Here is a 20238-nt window from a genome sequence, read left to right as displayed (position 1 = left end):
TTGTTTTAAGTCTTAGAGATAGCTTATGGGTAGCACCGGTTTGGGGACCACTGATAGAAGAATTGCATCTGTTCTTTTCAAGGGAACGAAACCAAGCCAGCCACCCTGTTTAAAGAATTAAACTTGTGTTTTCTTTGTCTTGTAGAAACTGCTTGTTATTTCATTGTTGAGCTTACTTTCTTTGTTTTGTTTTTTTGTTGTTTTTTTCTTTCAGGGAAGAAACTTTTTGGTGAAGGCTACAGTGGACTAGAATATGATTACCGAGGTCTCATTAAACTTTACAACTCCGTTGGCAATTACGAGAAAGTGTTTGAATATCACAATGTTCTGTCTAACTGGAACCGGTTGCGAGATCGACAGTATTCAGTGACCGATGCTCTGGAAGACGTCAACACCAGCCCCCAGTCCACTGAAGAAGTGGTACAGTCCTTCCTGATTTCTCAGAATGTTGAGGGACCGAGCTGCTGAGGGATGACCTCAGTTAACTAATTTACCTTTTCCCAGATTCCAGGGAATTCATACTGTGAAATCAAAACCATGTTGTTTTTTGGGGCTGGAATTTGCATTGAAACACTGGTCCAGTCCATTGACCCTATTTGGGTGATCCCTATCTTGCAGAGTGTCCATAGGAATAAGCCTATATTCAGTTATATTCAGCATGTACCGCATGTATAAGTAGTCTGGCCCGTATTTTCAACTTAGTAGAACAAACAACAGGAAATCTTTTTTTTTTTTCTTTTTAAAAAATAATTCATTTTGCAGAAAGCCTGAAAGAAAAAAAGAACCCCGAAATAAAACTATTTAAGAGTTTAAAAGAGTTGCATTCTTATTATGTAAGGATGATTTTAACAACTTTTTAACATATAATTCTTCCTTGTGGAGGTATTCAATACTGTACTGTAAAGAAATTTTATGGGGAAAATCTTTATATGCAGTATAGAAAAGTTAACACAAGTACTAATAGAAGACGGACATCCTGACTTAGGTTTGGCTACCTGACCCAGAGAAGTGGGTACAACCACTCCAGAGTTCTATTATAAGGGAAGGACTGTCAGATTCATCTGTATTGGACCAGTGTTGATCTGTAAGTAATAGAAAGCTGATAGACCAGCAGTTTTAACTCTTTGGTTTTTGGTTTTGTTTTTTCTTTTGGTACAACAATGTAAGATGCTCTGATAGCATTTGCTAACAGGACCAGGAGGATCTAAAAAGGACCAGCCTAATATAGAAAGGGTTGAAGGGTTATTTGGACCAGAGGCTTTAGATTATTATTTTAGCCCCTGCATATACCTTTATCAGTAGAATGATTTCATTTAGATGTATAATGAAAAGTGATAATGCAAAAATTGTATTCATGTAATAATAGACACCAAACTAGGGAAATTTGGCAATTTCAGTGGCATATCTTTAGTCCAGGTACACACGACGGCAATGCCATAAGCAAGTCTATAAATACGCGTATCTGCTACAGCCACCCCCTCATTTTAAAAGTTACTCTAATAATCAGTGCAATTAACAAATATATTGCTGAGAGTCATGAAATAGCTCTTGTCCAGATGGGAATTTTAGGTTACTACTATATGGTTTGTGGGGATTAGTGGAAAAAGGAATGCCCCAAAATAAGCAAGTCTTAGAAAGCTTTCATTTTTATGGAAAATAATAGTACAACTAAGTTATTGTACTTGAAATTCACAAGTCAAGTGGAAAGATTCCCTAATGATACATCTATTTCACTAATTTGTCTTCTCTTTATTGGGTTTTGATTTTTTTTTTTTTTTAAGCTAGTCAGGTTATTTAATGTTGAGGTAATATTCAAATTTGAGACGTGTGACACGTAGCAGTCCAAGAAACAAAAAGGTCTTTTGCTGTTACCTCAATTCTTATTATAGTGGCCTGTTTGGTGCCTCTATAGTTAAGAATCAGGGTTTTCCCCCCTATTTTCAGGGGTTTCATGACTTGGCTGTTAGAGATGGTTGCTCCTAGCTAATGCTTGGAGTACTCTGTGGGCGAGTGGATGTGTGTTGAATTTTTGGTTTTCTTTTAACATGCACGTTAGGGTGTGAGGGGGAAAAAATCTAAACTCTGCCACATTGGATACAGAAAATTTAATTGGAGATTTCAGATAAATTTGATTGTAAACACTTTTTTGAACTGCCTAAAAATACATCTTGTTTAAAACTGTTGTTTGCAGTTCTTGTTGGTTATGAGCCAGTGTTTTTAAGTCCCCAGGAAGGAATTGACTGGGGGAGGTACCTAAAGAGATGACGCAAGCTCAGATCCTAAGATTATAACTACATGATTTCAAAACCTAAGTTTATTCTTTAAATTCAATTATTTTCTTTTCGATATTGAAAAGAGTACATTGGCATGCCTGCCCTTCCCCCCACGCCAGTTAATTGCAATCTAATGCCAAGAGGCACCTCTCTGTCAATTACCAAATAGTCTGTGTGACCAAGAACTAACATTTTTAAGTTACTCAGCTCTATCCTCATGGGCCTATATATTTAATACCTCCAAAGATATTTCCAGGATAGGCTTTGTATACTTTTGTTGGTTATTTAGAGTCCTGTGGTATGTTTGTGGTACAGGAATGTCATGGTAAATTGTTTTTCAATAAATATTTTGAAACTTATGTTTCCATATGAAGTTTTTTTTTTTAATTAATCTATTTTTTTGGTTTTATGCACATAGCATTTCCTAGGATAAAATCAAGCAAATGACGTAAGGCCTCATCCACTCTAAATTCCATTTGAACTTAGCTTAGCTCACACTCAGTGATAAAGCAACATGATATTCAGAAGCCGAGAATCACAGGGTGAGAATGTTAAGTGGCAGCCAGTTTTTTCTTTAAAAAGAAACACCATTATTGGTAGTTGCCCCTTATTACCACTGCTTTAGTGTGGTTTCTATAAATCCATACACTTTGATTTAATGCAAATACTCTAGGTGGAGAAAAGAGATTTCCAGTTTATGTTAGTAATGTTACCTAATATGCTATTATTTCTGGTTCTAGTGAAAACTACTACCCTAATAATTTAAAATGTGGGATTTATCCTTTTTGTAGGGATGATTAGGGTAAGTTAGAGCAGTAAATGTCACCATGATTTCTGGGGTTTAAAAAAAAAAATCTCAAAGGAAGAGGTAAAATTTACCTCACAATAGCCAATAGCTTGCACAAACTTCTCATGTGGTGGGGTTGTGTATAAGGAAGCCTAGAGCAACTTAAAGATTTTTCTGGAAGTTCAGCAAAGTAATGTTAAATAAGGGGTCTTTAGTCTCATCCTCCCTGACTTTTCATTTCTTTTCTCTTACCCAGTCTTTTTCCTAAAGTTTGGTGCTACTCAAGTTGGGTGCATCAGGGAGCTCTGTAACACTCCTGTGCCACACAGGTGGTCAGTAACGCATGTATTCAGTTTAATGAAGCCAATTGGTTTTTTAGACCATAATTTTTATGGGTGCCCAAAGCTGACTTTGCTCAAAGCAGTGGGACCCTTATTACCATCAAAGCTCTGCCTCTGCTTAAGAATGAACTCAACTATTGCTTTGTAGTACCTCCAGTACAGTTATCCCAATATGCTATCATTTGGAAAGGAAAAGAAAAGATTTGACAAAAACCTTTGTTCCTAGGCTGTTTGGGAAGAGTTCATAATGTGAAAATTCAGAGCATAGGCTACAATCTTATGAATAACGAGTTGCCACTTGGCTGCTCCTTATATTGCAAACAGAATGCTGAACAGTCAACCCATGCCTAAAACATGATTGAAGCTTTTGGCCATACTTTCGAAAGAATGGTTTGCTAACTAGCAGGTATAGTTAACTGCCAGTCGGTTTTTAGTTTTTCTCCAAAATTTGTAGCCTTGCAGCTTCCAAACTGTTTTTTTTTTTTTTTTGGATAGCAAAGTTACAACTCATTTGTAAGTGCAAACCTTAGTTTTATTTTTGCTTTAAAAATTAACATTTCACTTATTAGCTTTGGACGACCTCAGATCTTGCTAGGAAATTTTTTTTTTTTTTAATCTCACATTTGGATTAATCTCCAGCTTGAACACTAGTAGTTGTATTGTCCACAAATCTCAGGAATGTTTTAGGCAGAAAACTGGTTTTACCCTGTTGGTGATCTGAAGGAGTGTGCGTTAGGATTTATTAAATAAGATTCTTTAATTGCAACCCTAGGTATCGGTAGCATGAGTGGCCTTAGTGAGTTTGTTGAAGTGTACATTTTTTTCAAAAGTAAAATTTAAGATTAAAAATATATGCTATATATAGATATCTAGAAAACTTGGTTTGTGGTGCACAAGTTAAGTGTTGGATCACTAAATAACTGTTGCAGGTACAATTTGTGTAACATTACTCATTTCTGTATATTCCTTTTATGGGAAGATACGTTGCCATGGTAACTAAAACTTTTCAGTTTAGTTCTACTTTTATGATGTGAATGAATGCTACATTTTATTAAATATTACCAGGTCAGTACTATTTTTATACTTTATTAAGCAACAGGGGATTTTAGTTTAATAGACTCAAAAAGGTCTTAATGAAACTATTAAAAGCAAATCACTGACAATTCTTTACATGAAAATCCCCACTAATAGTGCCACAGTAATTTCTATAGAAATAACTAAGGTCATTGGTAGATTTTTTTAAGACAGTTCTTCATTGTGTCAGAATGACCTTTCCTATCCTTATCACAAACTTGTAGTGCCCACCATTATTTGTAACCATTAAACCATACTAAGTATGTTTGTAACCAGCATTGTGATATATTCTGTACTTGTATTGCTAAAAATTATTGACCTAATAAATACAGTGTTCCTGCATTCGTAGTGTATCTGTTTCCAATTTAGTTTGATCACTTTAGCTTGGGACTTGGGATTATTTAAACATTGCATGCTGTTCATTAGAGAACAGTGTGAGAAGTTGTTGTAACTAGAACAGAAGTGCTCTTGTTCAAGAAAAGTGAGATGTGTGGCAGAGGAGGTACATGGTAACAGCATTTGGAAATGGTGACCGTGAAAGTGCTTTGGAAAAGACCAAACGCTACATTAATGCAGGGGATTTTACAAAAATAACTACACCATTCTTTTCCCTAGTCTTCTAACTCTAAAAGGCTGAAAATGGGTGATTAGACGTGGTGAAAATCTGCTGGCTTTCATCATGGAGAAAACCATGGATTTGAGTTTTGGTTCCAGTTCTGCCTCTGAACAGTAGGAATTTGATAAGCCTCTTTGTGTTTCATTTCCTCTTGAATGGTGGGGTCACATTCGGTCTTTAAAGAAAATCTCCACCATGAAACAGCATGAATCTTAAGCACTCAGAACAGTTATAGCAAATGAAACCAAATTTTAAAAGATTATAAAGAAAATTAACATTTAGACAAAATCTCCCCTTCATTTGGAATAGTCAGCACCGGCTTCACGGCCTGCCATCAGTGGTACTGAATTTTAAATCTTTCCTTTTACACCTCCATGACTTTGAACATTCTGTTCCCTCTTTTTTTATGGAATGCCATTTCCTGCATAAAGCCTTACCTGTCAAACTCAGTGGACAGGGAAACATCCCATAAGACCTGAGTTGCCTCTTGTCGGTACTTACGCAGCATTTTATTTAAAGCTTTGTTAAAGCCATTACCATGTGATCATATAACTTACAGAGTTAAGACTATTTTCCAGCTTATAAACTTTGCTGATGTGTGCATTTAACAAATTTAACATAGTTTGTAATAGATATAATTCTACATGTTAGCAAACCACACCCAACTTAACTTTGTACACATTTATTACTATAGCTTGAAAATTCAAGGCAAACTCACTCATTAGGGTGGTTATTATTGGTCCATTATTGGTAGGAATGTAAAATGGTGCTTTGGAAAATGGGCTTCTTAAAAAATTAACAATAGAATTACTATGCAATCCAGTAATCGAGGGATCTAGGTATACTGTGTTTCCCAGAAAAGAAGACCTCACCGGAAAATAAGCCCTAGCATGATTTTTCAGGATGCTCGTAATGTAAAATAAGTCCTAATGCGTCTTTTGGAGCAAACATTAATATAAAATCTGGTCTTATTTTCAGGGAAATAACAGTAGGGCTTATATTATGACCATTCTGAAAAATCATGCTAGGGCTCATTTTCCAGTTAGGTCTTATTTTCGGGGAAACACAGTATAGCTAAAAGAATTGAAAGGATCTTGAACCAGTGCTCATACACTCATATCCATAGCATTATTTACAATAGCCAAAACTGGAAGCAACCCAAATGTTCATCCACGGATGAGTGAATGAACAAAATATGGTATACATATGCAATGAAATATGATTCAGCCTTAAAAAGGAAGGGAATTCTGACATGCTACAACATGGATGAACCTTGAGGGCATTATGCTAAGTGATAAAAACCAGTCACAAAAGAGGGGGGAGAGAGTAAATACTGTATGATTCCACTTATGTGAGGTATCCAAAGTAGTCAAGCTTGCAGAAACAGTAGAATGTTGGTTGTCAGAGCTGGGAGGAGGGGAAAATAGGAAGTGGTTGCTTAATAGGTACAGAGTTTCAGTTTTGCAAGATGAAAAAGCTCTGGAGATCTGATTGCACAACAGTGAATATAACACTACTGAATTGTACACTTAAAAATAGTTAAGATGGTAAATTTTATGAGTTACCACAATTTTTTTAAAATTTCAGGACAAAGGCCTTCAACTTGCATAAGCAGTTAAATCACATGGTGCATAAAGTTTGAAAAAATCTGTGAATGATCACTTCCAGACAGTACCTTGGTACAAAACCTCACGTGCAATTTATTTCTGAAGTAGAACATTGATGTAACAAGTTAAAGTTGATTTGCATTTAAATTCCATGCTCAGCACAGAATCAGGCTTTGTTTTTCATTCTTGCTGCTACTTCAAATAGTATGAGGATTTTTCTTCCTGTTACTGGCTGTGATCCATCACTAGCCCATGTTCTGCATCTGTTATGTTGGCGTCAGAGTAATCAAATTTCTCTACACAAGACAAAAACCCAAATCTTTTAAAAACTACCTTTGGTGCTTTTTGACTGGGATGAAGTTAACTTAGTATATATACAGAGGGTGCTGGAAAAAATGTATACACATTTTAAGAAAGGAAAAGACTGGGGCGGCTGGGATGGCTTAGTTGGTTAAATGTGTGCTTTTAACAAGGTTGCCAATTCGATTCCGTATGGGATGGTGGGCTGCGCCCCCTGCAACTAAAGATGAAAACAGTGACTGGATTTGAAGCTGAGCTACGCCCTCCACAACTAGACTGAAGGACAACGACTTGACTTGGAGCTGATGGGCCCTGGAGAAACACACTGTTCCCCAGTAAAAAAAGAAAAAACTGTTAAAATTGTAGTATATATACCAATAACAAAAGATGAATACAAGTCACGTTGACTTCTGCTATTACAAGGGGTGCTCAAAGTGGTTACCATCAGCGTCCAGACACTTCTGATTACGGTGAACTACTTCTTGAGAAACGCTGACCAAAGTGTCCACTGGTATACATTTTTTTGGCATCCCTGGTATGTATTTGGTCATTGAAGTCAAGTTTTTAACTTTTAGGTTTTAGAAATATGATGTATCTAAAGGCAGCTTTTATCAGAAGGTGAGAGTTCTAGGAAGGCAAGGTGCTGAAAATGAGAAGGACTTCAGAGGAGCTGCCTTTTACCAGCCGTGGGCCTTACGCAAGTTACTCTATTTCTGAGCTTGGCTCTTCATCTGTCAAGTGAAGAAGACACTACCTGTCTCTTGGATTATTATGAAGATTAAATAAAATGAATGCAATGCCTGGATCAGTACTACCGTGTTTCCCCGAAAATAAGACCTAACTGGACAATCAGCTCTAATGCATCTTTTGGAGCAAAAATTAATATAAGACCCGGTCTTATTTTACTGTAAGACTGGGTCTTATATATAAGACTGGGTCTTATATAATAGTAATATAATACCATGTCGTATATTAAATTTTGCTCCAAAAGACTCATTAGAGCTGATTGTCCGGCTAGGTCTTATTTTTGGGGAAATACGGTAGGGCCATTACAGACACGTGAAAATGTTAACTCCTTTCTTGCTTCCTCTTTCCTTGCTGAAGGGTAGAGAAGGAAGAGGAGACTGAAAACTCCAGTTTTGCTGAATATATCATGCCTAGCCGGATGATTCCATGTGCATGATGGCACCTGTAAGACTCCGCTGGCACCCACATCATGGCAGTTACTCAGGGTTTCAGTAAGTAGGGTTGAGCTAAGCTCTTTGGTTTCTGGGCAGGTTTGTGAAGGAGGAACATTAGGTAGATCATGGATCATGTCTTTTTTAAGTTTAGTTCTAAGAAGTCACTTCAGGTAAAAAAAAAAGGGGGGGGCAGGGGAGGAGTGGTTGGGGGCAGTCTCAAAAGAAAGACATTGGAGGAAAGAGCTTATCAAAGCCAAATATTTCCAGGAAGTTGAGCTCACTAGCACAACCCAGGACAGAATGGTAATGTGGACAGACTCGCTCAAGCCTGAGGTTGCCCTGGGCCCTGGCAGAGCTCTCTGCCCCTAAAGACATCCATATCCAATGGTGAACTTCTCCCAGATGGAGTGCTTGTCATATCCTGAAGACATCTCTAGTGTGGTTTAGGGCACTAGAACTGGGCTGGAATCCTACATCTGCCACTTACTAGCAAGAAAGCACCCACAACTTCGGGAGGACAGGCTGATGGGTACAGCAGTGTCCTCGCGTCTGGTCATCTCAAAGCCGTAGACAACACCAGGCACTCTGGCTGCAGATGCCCCAGGGCCGACTTGAGATGTTAGGAAGCTACTCTTCCTGCACTAGGAGAAGTCACACCACAAAGGGAAGAGAAAAAAATAAAAAAAAGTTAAATGGGGTCACACACACTTTAGGGAAAGTCCCACGAGGAGACTATGGGATCCCTTTCCTGCACCAATCCTGTTTTTCACTTCTAAAGGTTCAATTTGGTTCTTATTAGAATCTGTCTACTCTTTTCCTATCATACCCTGTTTTGTTACTGTAGTATCTTTTTCTCCTTTTTCATAAAAGCCCAACCCTATGTGGACAGAGAGATCTATGGACCAGAACAGAAAGTTCAGAAGTAGACTACAGTAAATCAGGAATTTAATATTAATATATAATAAGGGTGACATTTCAAATCAGTGTAGAATAGATGAGTTTTCCCCTATGTGGTGTATCTTACAAATACACTTCCGTGTGTACAAGGACAAGTGTATAGCCATCTGAACAAAAATACTGGATTTCTATTATACAACTTAAACCAAAATTAATTTCAGATAGACCAAAAATTTAAATGTAAAAACTGAAACCCAAAAGCTAGAAGAAAAGATAGAATTTTAAATATTCTCTGAGTGGGGAAGAACTGTCAAAGTCATACATAGAAGCCATGAAAGAAAAGACTGACAATTTACGTAAAATAAAAAATGTCTACATATACAAAAGAAAAATAAAGTCAAAACACAGGAGCACTGGGTGTGGAATCAGGAGACCTGGAAAGTCAAGATCTCAGTTCAGCTGTGCCAGCCCCTATGCCCATTTTCTTTTCTGGAATGAGGAGGTGTCTCCCTCACTAGTATTTTTTTTTTAAGTTACAAAAGCTCCCTCACAAGTTTGACATGAAGACCCAATAAGAATGGATGCAAAGCACTTTGCCATCTCTCCTGAGTCACAGGCACTTGTGGCAGTGTTATTATGCAGAGGACACTGCCAGGTGACTCCTGTAGCCTGGGATGGAAGTCGGTCAGGCAGCAATCAATCACTCCATCTGTGGTGGGGAGGCTCTTCCATGTCAGGCTTTAGGGAAGGTGTCCATTGTTCTCTAGGAGAGGGGCCCTTCTCAATGGCTGCCTGGTCTGGCCATCAGCGAGGCATTTTCCCTAGGGTGAGCCTACCCAGAAAACGCATAGGCCAAGGCATCATTTAGGGGTCTCACCCAAGGCTCTCCCCTCCAAAAAGCCTCCTCCCACCACCCACTTCTGGTGCTCCCAAGTCCACCTTAGAGAGTCATATTTTGGGTAGAAATATCTTAACTAATACAACCAACCCTAGGAGAAGTAATACATTAAGTCTTGTGGGTTATTTACATTTTGTGGAAGATGTTTGTGGCCAAGAGCAGTGGAGCATGTGTCGCTGTGTGGGAACTGTACTGGTCTGGAGGTCACCACGTCTGGGTTCTAGTGCTACTTCTGGCATTGACTTCCTGTATAACTTTGGAGAAGTCACCTTTCTTCTTAGGCTTTTTTTCCCCATCTGAATCAGGAGGTGGTTGGATTAAATGCTCTATTTTGATTCATTCATTCATTCATTCATTCATTCATTATACAGATGTTTTTTCAAGAACCTACTCTATGCTGGGTTCTGTTGTAATTGCTTAGGCTACAGCCATGAGCAAAACAGACAAAAAGGTCTGCCCTTGTGGAACTTAAATTTTAGTGGGAGGAGTCCATCAATAAACAAGAAATATAATCATAAACTAAATTATATAATATTTGAGGGGAATAGTGCCTTAGGAAAACAAAAACAGAGTAAGGGAGATATTTAGAGTATGGGGGGTTTTGGAATTTAAAACGGGGGGACATGTTAAGCTGCACTGAGGAGGTGACATTTGAACAAAGATTTGAAGGCAATGAAGGCATTAACCAAGTTCTTGTGAAGTACATTCCAGACAGAGAAAAGAGCCAGTGAAAAGGCCGTGAGGCAGGAGTAGGCTTAACAAGTATGAGAAAAGCAAGGATGAGGGCAAAGAGGTGACAGAATGAATGGTGGGGACAGACAGTAGAGGGCCTTGTAGGCTTTTAATCTGCATGAGATGAAGAGCTGTTGGAAGGGTTTGTTTGCTTAATACTTTATTTTTTTTAGAGCAGTTTGAGGTTCATAGCAAAATTGAGCAGAAGATATAGAGATTTCCCATACACTCCCACCCCCACACGTGCACAGCCTCCCCCACCAGTGGTGCATTTGTTACCGTGATGAAACTACACTGACACATCATCACCCAGAGTCCATAGTTTACATTAGGGTTCACTCTTCGGGTTGCACATTGTATGGATTTGGACAAATGTATGATGACATGTATCCACCATTCTATTATCCTACAGAGTATTTTAAGGTCCTAAAAATCCTCTGTGCTGTTGAAGGGTATTGAGCAGCCACTGGCTTGGGATCTGCCTTTTTGGAATTCTGAGATCCTACTAAATTTGAGGAAAGAGTTAAGAGGCGCCAAAACCAAGCCTCACCTGTTGCCCATTTTGCCTCTGGCTTCCTGATTGTCCCCAAAGCAGACATGAAGCTCCCCCACTCCCTCCTGGTCTCCATCTCTTCGCACACACGCTGCCCTGATTGGAAGAATAAGTGGAGTCCCATAATTCCTCTAGGTGGCAGTGCTGCCTCACACACAGAGGCCACCTCTCTATTTTGGTCTGTTCCCAGAACTGCCAGGACTTTCCCGGGGACCTTGTCAGTGAAATCGCTCAGGTATAGAGAAAACTGGAGAGCCTCCAATCATCAGGGACATCTCCAGCCTGCTTGCCCTCGTCCCCACAAATCCTCCCTGTTTTGTCAGCACTGTCAGGGACCTCCCCCCCAAGCAAGACTGCCCCCCAGGTCTGTGCCTTAGCACTCTCATCTTGCCTTTTCTGGGAGGCAATGGGTATAAAGCACAAAGAAAGAGCTGCGGCTGCCTGCCCCCTTCTTTCCCTATTTATTCTTCCCTGTACTTGTTCTTTAAGTCTAAATTGATACGTATTCTACATTTTAAATATTTGATGGTATTCACTCCTGAATACAAATTGAGGGAGGGGAGGAGAAAGGGTCACACACATTTGTCCTGGTCCTGCCCATTCCAAAGCAGCCCTGGGCTCTGTACACTGCTGCCTCGGACAGAGCCCTGATTCTCCTGTGTTTTTGGAAAATGACTGGACCTGCTTCCTCTCCTGGAGTTGACCACTATCTACCTGGTCTTTCTAGCTAGAAACAATGTGCCATCATCACCCCTTCCCTTCTTGCCTTCCTCCCTTCCTTCCTCCCTTTCTCATCTCCCACATCTATCACCAAAAACTGTCAGTTTTACCTTATATAATTTCACAAATATCCCTCCCCCTTTTCTGCACATCCTCACTGCCTTTGTACACCCAAGGGTAGCAAATATTAAGGCTACAAGGGTCAAACAGGTGACAACTGAGTGAAGAAGCCTTGTGTGTAAGGCATCAGGAAGGGGTGGGGACTGGTGAACTGGAAAGAATATCAGTGAAACTGAAGCAGCTACTTCTCAGTCCCAGTCAGGTGTTGTCATGTGGGAAGGTCAAGGGTGGCCAGTTTTTAAAAGCCAGAAACGTTGTTGTTGTTGTTGTTGTTGTTGTTGTTGTTGTTATTAACGTGAAATGTACTAAGTATTGACAATTCTTCTAAAAATGTTTTAAATAACAGGTAGAACACCATACGTGGCAAATAAAATGCATCCGTGGTCTGAATTCAGCCTGCAGGCTGCCAATTTTTGCCTGCTGGTTTGACCCACCATCCTAGTAAGATGTTGTTTCTTCTTCGGTCGGCCTCTGCCCTCTCATTTCCATGCACTTGGCTCACAGTTTCCAGAGCATCTCCCCAAAACCCAAGTAATGGCAGCCCTTTCCATGGACATCTCCTTTGCCACTGCCCTCCCCTCCAAGTTTCCCACAAGAGCAAGTCCAGATGCTCTAGACAGGCTGCCAGATTTACCCTCTGACCCCAGGCCCTCTCCAACGGCAAATACACATCAGCTCCTTTGTCATTCACCCCCCAGTCGGCTTTCCCCAGGCACCTGTATTCACCCCATTGTAAGGTCTATTCACGTGTCTCCCCCACTACATTGTGATGGTCCTTGACACAAGTGACCACCTCTTAATCTGTGTATATGTGGAGCCCTGACACTCAGAAGGTGGCTGGCAAATATTGCTTAAATAAACAAACAAACAAATAAACAAACAAATAACGATTGCTAGCAAAATCAAGTAGAGCTGTCTTAAGGATGTTTATTTCCTGAGTCATTTATACATAATTAAGACTGGAGTGTCCTTTTGATAAAGACACTTTTCTCCATTCCCCTCATGGGTCCCCATGCCCCCAGCTTCAGAGGTGTTGCAAACTGACAAGCGTTCTGGATCCCAGAGCTAGCTGGCCCTTGTTCCAGCCAGGTCTTCTTATGGACAGATCTCTGGGGTTTCTGGAGCTTCCTTAATCCTCTTGCTCTGGAGTTTCATTTTTTGAGGAAGTTCCTTTAAAGAACCTGAAAAAGCGAAGGTCAGAGGCGGTTCTGATGACATCAGGACTAGTAGGGGAATCTCAGTCTGTAACATTTGCGGGGGGGATGGTAGGGACCGAAAGGAAGAACAACAAAACCTTATCTTACTTCCAACCTGCCCCTTCCTCTTTTCTCACAGAAACCCCATGGGGAAGCGAGACAGTATTGCCCCAATTTAGGGATGAGGGCTCTCCCCCAGCCACAAAGTAAGGAGATGTCCTGCCCAAAGCCTGAGGCAACTTTGGGGCACAGTCGGGACACCTCCCACTCCTCTCAAGTTTCTCGCCCCAGTCAGTTCCCAGTACTTTGCTGCTGTACTGTTTGCAAATACCACTGCCACCATTTTATTTAAGAACTGACTTATGAACATAAGTGCCAAAGAAACACCATGCACGTTACTTTTAATGGCATGGATGGAACTCAGTAATGAACCTTAGCCTCTTTGTGGTGAGTCCACCAGACAGCACAGCATGTGTTTTCTCACTACACACCCAATGTGAAGAGCACGACCTCATCTCTAGTGTGTTCTGGCCAAAAAACATTTCACATGGATTCATCAAGACTTTTGATCGAAAGTCCTGTTTATAGATAGAGGAACAAGCTTAAAATATGCCAAACGGAAGCAACAAGAAAAAAGTAGAAAGTGGAACATTCTTCTAAACAATAGCCTGATCTTTTCAGCAGGTCAGGGTATAAAAAAGGGGACTTTGTTAGGGTAAAAGAGATTTAAGAGACATAACCAAGTGAAACGCATGATTTGGGAAACCAGCGCAAAAGATATCTATGACAACTGGGACAATTTAAATATGGAGTATTTAATCCAACAATTAAATGAAATGAAATGAAAACATTGACATGGAAGTTTGGTATAATTAACTGAGAAAAGCAAGTTCAAATCAAAATTGTATGTACAGCATGGTCTCACTTCAGTTAAAGTACATGTATTTACATGCATAAAAAACATCTGGAAAGTGCTACCAGTGGTGATAACAATGTGATATCTATATTTTCGTATTTTTGCTTATCCGTGTTACCTAATTTTCTATGATATGCCTATGTTTATAGTAATGAAAAGTTATTTTAAGAATTGCATGAAAGCCAAACTTCTTAACCCATCATCCACAGCTTTTCTCTGTTACCAGCCCCCATCCTGCTCTTCTCCAACCTGTTCTCCCGTTCACCTCCAAGCTGTCTGCTCATTGCCCCTCACCTCTGCACACACCTGTTCTCCCACCTTCTTAACTCCCTCACCCCACTTATGCCTTTCTTTAAAGCCGGTCCCAAACTTACCTCTTCTAGATAGCCTGTCCTGCCGTTTGCCCTATGGCCTCAGATTGCTCATTTGTAAAAGGTGGATAATAATACCCAATTCACCGGGATGCTAGGGGTTAAGTGAAATTATGAGCTACAAACACCTGGAACAGGGAGGGGCTGGTGCAAAAGCCTGGCGCTCACTTTCCTCATCTGATGCCTGAACTGCTGGGCTTAGATCATCTTAATGATGACTGGCCTTCCTCCCATTGTATGTTTTTTTGTGTTTTTTTAAGATTTTATTGGAGAAGGGGAACAGGACTTTATTGGGGAACAGTGTGTACTTCCAGGAGGGCTCTGTGAGCGCCCCTGGCCCTGGTGCCTACAGTTTAAAACATACAATGGAGTGTGTCCTCTCAACCATTGTATGTTTTAAACTGTAGGCACCAGGGCCAGGGGCGCTCACAGAGCCCAGGCAGGTTTCTGAGTCTCAGCAGCTGCCTAACCCATGTCCACTGCACCTGACCTGTTCTCACTCCTGCTCTCCCACTCAGTCCAGCTGTCACTGGTGAACAAGGCCCGTTGGGCTGCTCGCCCGTATTAGCCCCAGCCAGCCCGACATTCACAGGAACACCCTGATCCAAGCTAGGCCGATGCTCTGAGTTCCTAGGCCACCCTGTTTGCCTTCACTTTCTCCCCCTGTAGCTAAGCCAGAACAGCTCATTGTGGTCCCAGAGGCCAGTTCCAGAATGTTGAGGGGTAGTCGGCTCTAACATCTCTCTGCACCTCAGTGCACAGGAGGGGCCTTCATAGGTTCCAACCTTGGATGGGGCCCCTCTCACTGAAGAGTGTCTGTCCCCTATCCCCACAGGCTCCGTCCAGAGAGCCAGACATTGTGGTGGCCAGATGAAAAGGAGGGAAGAGGAACGTGTTGGACTGCTCCAGGTTGGACCACGCAGGCTCCGCTCGCAAGCCCCGCCCCCAGGCACACCCCCAACTACTATTGGGCGTTACCTCTCCCGTCAAGGAGCCGGGATCTTGGCTCCCCCAGCAGGGAGGCCTCGCAGCCTGGGGCCTGCATCTTGGACAGCCTCTCCTTCACGCTGCTGAGGTTGCTGTGCAGCCCCCAGGCACTGCAGAGCTTGGGCAGGCTGTTCTCCTGGTCCTTCAGCAAGGAGCTCTCCGGAGTGTCCAAGGGACAGAATGCCACCTGCAACGGAGCCAGTGTTCGGAGCCACAGTGTTGAGGAGAGTGTCGAGAAGAGAGGGGTCCATGCCCCAGAGCCCCAGCCCTGCCCTTGTTAGGAAACCGCTGTGCTGGAGTCTGGCTGCACCTCACACCCGCCTAGCTAGAAGGGTAAGAGTCACAATGTGGGAGAGCAAGGACCATGGGGACATTGAAGTCAGGCTGCCAACGGTCTTTTCTTGGGTAGTTCTTTACTTTGAGAAATGTTCTCCGTCTCTTTTTTTGAGTTATAGTATCTTGTGTTTTTTTTCAATTGGGGAATATTGGGGAATAGTGTGTTTTTCCAGGACCCATCAGCTCCATGTCAGGTGGTTGCCTTCAATCTAGTTGTGGAGGGCGCAGCTCACTGGCCCATGTGGGAATCAGAACCAGTGACCTTGGTGTTATGAGCACTGCGCTCTAACCCACTGAGCCAACCAGCCGCCCCGAGTTATCGTATCTTATGTGTTTGTAAGAAGATGTTTTAAAGTCCTTTGCAAAATTAAAACTGAGAGCCTGAAAATGTCTTTTGAAATGATCCCCGCCGGTGAAATCCAGGAATCACTAAAATGGCAGCGCCTCACATTCAGAGGAGGAATGACTGAAACGATCTATCCATTCATGTTCAGAGGAAGAAACGGAGGCCCAGAAAGGGAGAGGATTTGATGAAAGCTGCACAGCGGTGTGGGGGCGGGGCAGCGTATGGTTAGAGCAAGGCTTTCTTTCCTCTGAGCCAGATTATGTTTGAACCTGGCTCTTCCCTCCCACTTGCTATGTGGTCTGGGTCACCTTACTTTACTCCCTAAATTCGGCATCTTCGTTTACACACTGTGGACAGTAATTCTAATTACCACTTATATTTACTTTTGAAGATTACGAGGGAACATAAAATGCCTGGCACATAGAAACTGTTACTTATGATTATTATTTTGGGCCAGTACTTCTCAAAGTTGTGTGCTCTGTGAACCCCTGGGGGATCCCTGAAATACAGAGGGTGCCAAAAAAAGTGTATATACATTTTTTTTAACATGCTAAAATTTTTTTAACCTTTTCTGGTTAGTTTCAGGTGTACAAAACAATGTAATAGACATTTATCATTTATGTCCTTCACACAGTGTGTATACATATTTTAAGAAAGGAAAGAAACTATTAAAATTACGCTGATGGTAACCACTTTGAGCACCTCGTGTAACTGCAGAAGTCGAATGTGACTTGTATTCATCTTCGTTGCCGGTATATATTGAGTATTACAATTAAAACAGTTTTTTCCTTTCTTAAAATGTATATACCTTTTTTTGGCACCCTCTGTATTTTGACCCTGCAGACCCCCTGAAAAGTAGGGTCCATTCAAAAGTGTAAGAGAGAAACCAATGGATTCTCATGTAACCTAGTGTGAAAAGTTCACTGATGCAAATCTGTAACCTACATAAATAAATGCTTTTGGGGGGAATTTTTAAGAGGGTAGAAGTGACCTGAGACCCAAATGTTTGAGAATCACTAGTTTTGGACAAAGTCAGTCCAGGCTCTGTCGATAGTCCCGGGAGCCTTTCCCAGGCTGGCTGTCCCTTTCTGCCTGGCCTCAGCCGTCCCCACCCATGGTTCCACAGGCATGTCCCAGCTAACATCAGGGTGTGGGTATGAAGGATGAATAAATATGGAGAACTTGCAGCTGAGTCTCTGCCTTCTTCAGCCCCACTCTGTGCCCACTGCAACAGTAAAGATAGGGGCAGTGGGATCTTCCTCAGGCAGTGAGCTGTGGAAAGGACTTGGAGGGGTGCTGGTTGTATCAGGGGGCCCCTCTGTCCCAGACCTCCCCCCAGAATCTGAGAACACACCAACCACCCTCAGCTGGGCCCAGGAGAAGCTCTCCCAAGCAGCTCACCAGGAACTTGGCTTTCTGGTTGTTCTTGGTGTGTTTGTAGAGCCTGCGAAGCTGCTTTGCCTCCAGTTCTGAGAAGAGGGAGACAAACCTCCAGAGCATCCTGCAGGGGAGACACCTGAGACTGAGGGAGGTGGAGCATGGCTCCTCTCCTTCCAGGATTTGTCTTGTGGCCAGGACCCACCCAGGGAGAAATGGGCCACAGGCTACCTCCTTGGTTTTGGGTTGGGGACATGGAGAGGTGGAAATTTGCCAGACCCTGAATACCCCTTCCTGGTGATGAGCCCCCACACCACACAGCAGTTGTTCAATCACAGGTCATTCTCCTCAGGGTCAGGAGAGTTCTTTGTCTACTGTGTATACAGCCACATGAATCAATGCTACCCTGAATGACTAGAGAACCCTGTTCTCTCTACCCCGTCGTCACCATGCTCACTCCAGGATCCTGACTCTTTCACCTGAAGAAGAACTAAGGGATCTTGAGTGAGGTGTGATCTTGAATCTAGAGGGGGTGACCTGGGAGTGGATGTATTGGGAAGGGCAAGGAAGCTGCCCTACTTCTTCCAGTGCTTGATTTCCCAGGCTCGGCAGCAGTGCTGCAGAAAGGTGTTGATGTGGTCCCCTAGGACCACCAGGCTCTGCTTCATGTACTTCAGCTTCTTCTTCTGTGGAAGGTCCTTGGGGAGGTGCAACTTTCGCAGGAACTTCTTCAGTGGCCTTAGATATTCTTTACACTGAAGAGACGACAGGTGAAGTGAGGGTCCATAGGAGAAAAAAAGAGGCAGATGGGCAACTCCAGATTGGCCCAGCTGCAGCCCTTGTGACCCAGGAAGCATTACACATGTTAAGTGAGGAGGCTCCAGTCAACCTCTTACCCCACTTCTTTCCCAAGAGTATGACAGGTGGGGCGATGAGCTATGGGTCTGAGGTCTGCCAATTTCTCACCCCTGAGCTGGCCCCTTACTCACAATTTTGAAGGTATCCTGATCCAGGCCCTTGGCATGGCGCACAAGTGAGTCTGCCGCAGGGATGGTGCTGGAGCTCTTCTCTAAGCAGGGCACATCTGTCACCTGGGAGGAAACTGGTCAGCTGGGGGACTTGGGATACTGCTCCTGAGGTTCAGTGCTGGACAACGACTGGTCCAAATGCCAGCCAAAGCCCTTCTCCGTTTTCCCCATGACTCCTTCCTTGACCCAGCACTGAGGCGAGGGAGCCTTGGGCAAAGAAACCCATCTCTGAGAATCCCTGTTTTAAAAACCTAGAATGCCCAACCCATTTCTTTTATAATACTTACAGCATAATATTCTAGCTAGCTTTTCAAAGCACGTGATAAACATGAACTCACTTTATGCTCCCACAAATTCTGTGAGCTTAGATATCATTATCCTTGCTTAGAGATGAGAGCACCTAGGCACCAAGGGATGTAAGTAACTCCTTGGGGGAAGTCAGCAGGGATTCATTTACTCATTCCTTCAGCAAACACTTATTGAGTGCCTAAGTCATAGGCACACCTCTTTGTTTCCCTAACCCTTAGCATCACACCATGCTAATGGGCACTCAGAAAAATGTGTGTTGGTGATGGTAATGATAGGAAAGACTTTTCTGATAGCAAAAGTGGGGAGGGGGTGAAGCTGAAAATGAATGAAGACAAAGTGACTGTGAAATAACATTTGAAGTCAGAGCACAGGATTAGATGGACATGGCTGGATTTGCACCCAACTTTTCAAAAGCCTCTCAGAAAAGTGAGCATTAATTTCTGCCTGTGTTCCGGGGGAACAAGGAAGACGGAGACCCAGACCACTCTGAAGGGAGAGACCAAGGAAAGGGAGGGAGGTAGATGGAGAGGGTGTGGGACACAAACTCCTCCAAGTCTCAGAGAGAGGGCACTCTGGCTGGTCAGCTTTATAAACATACCACACACACACACACACACAACCACATACACAGACCATAATGCACGTGTACACACACACACCAGAGCCCTTGTGTCTTCATAACCAACAATCATCTTGCCAGGAATATGTGTCCTTGATAAACATCTGTTTGAATTAATCTTCTCTTGTTCTTTTGGTCTCTTGCTAACTCATGTACCTCACCAATTTTCCTTCTCCTCTTCCTTGAATTTCATATTCTCTGCTTTCTAAAACCAGCCCCTCAAGGATGCTCCTGCTCTCCCTCCCTCACAGCCCCAGTGTCTTCACCTTCTCTAGTGGCTTGTCCACTTCATCCCCTTGCCCATCTAAGGCCTCCATCTCAACAGGTGCCCCGGTGGGCTCCAGAGTGGCACTCCTCACGTCCCCTCAGGCTTCTGACTACTGCTTCTGTGACCTGAGTGTCTCAGAGAGTGGGCAGGTTGGCTCCAGAATCCAGAGCAAAACCATGGCAACTGCCAACACAGAGCTCCCCCTCCCCCTTCCATGCCCTCATTCCTAGAGGTCGACACCAACCATCTCCTTCAACTAGGAACTGGACTAGGGAAGTGAGGCAGATGTGTGGGGAAGACCCAGGACTTGGTCAGAGCCCACAGCTGGCCAGGAGAAGCTTGTACCCCTTCTCCCAAAAGAACTGTCCGATGCTGTTGATTTTGAA

General features: G+C 42.6%; 2 protein-coding genes across 2 annotated transcripts in view; one reads left to right on the top strand and one right to left on the bottom strand.

Annotated features, from left to right (window-relative positions):
- The window catches only part of APPBP2 (amyloid beta precursor protein binding protein 2), a 49990-nt gene extending 45173 nt beyond the window's left edge, over positions 1-4817 (top strand). Inside the window, exon 13 of the mRNA XM_019732497.2 lies at positions 215-4817. Coding sequence (XP_019588056.1) covers positions 215-468 — 254 coding nt within the window. The 3' untranslated portion in view covers positions 469-4817. The remainder of the gene's footprint in view (positions 1-214) is intronic.
- Positions 4818-13047: 8230 nt separating this feature from the next.
- Positions 13048-19901, bottom strand: CHCT1 (CHD1 helical C-terminal domain containing 1). The gene is made up of 6 exons (XM_019732471.2): positions 19851-19901; positions 18618-18719; positions 18208-18383; positions 17653-17752; positions 15561-15756; positions 13048-13280 (listed from the first exon to the last, which is right to left on the bottom strand). The coding sequence occupies exons 1-6, from the start codon at positions 19899-19901 to the stop codon at positions 13195-13197; spliced, it is 711 nt and encodes a 236-aa protein (XP_019588030.2). The 3' UTR covers positions 13048-13194.
- Positions 19902-20238: the final 337 nt, after the last annotated feature.

This window comes from Rhinolophus sinicus, linkage group LG15, assembly GCF_036562045.2.
Source record: "Rhinolophus sinicus isolate RSC01 linkage group LG15, ASM3656204v1, whole genome shotgun sequence".
NCBI lineage: Eukaryota > Metazoa > Chordata > Mammalia > Chiroptera > Rhinolophidae > Rhinolophus > Rhinolophus sinicus.
Note: the sequence above shows the minus strand (reverse complement) of the source record. Positions and strands in the feature narration are given on the sequence as shown.

Bases quoted from the DNA above. Each gene is read 5' to 3' on its own strand.
- CHCT1 (XM_019732471.2), bottom strand. From the start codon at position 19,901: ATGGAGGCCTTAGATGGGCAAGGGGATGAAGTGGACAAGCCACTAGAG. The intron at 18,720-19,850 runs GTGAAGACACTG...GTTTCCTCCCAG, and splicing joins TGGACAAGCCACTAGAGAAG to GTGACAGATGTGCCCTGCTT. The intron at 13,281-15,560 runs GTAACGCCCAAT...TCGCTTTTTCAG, and splicing joins CCGGCTCCTTGACGGGAGAG to GTTCTTTAAAGGAACTTCCT.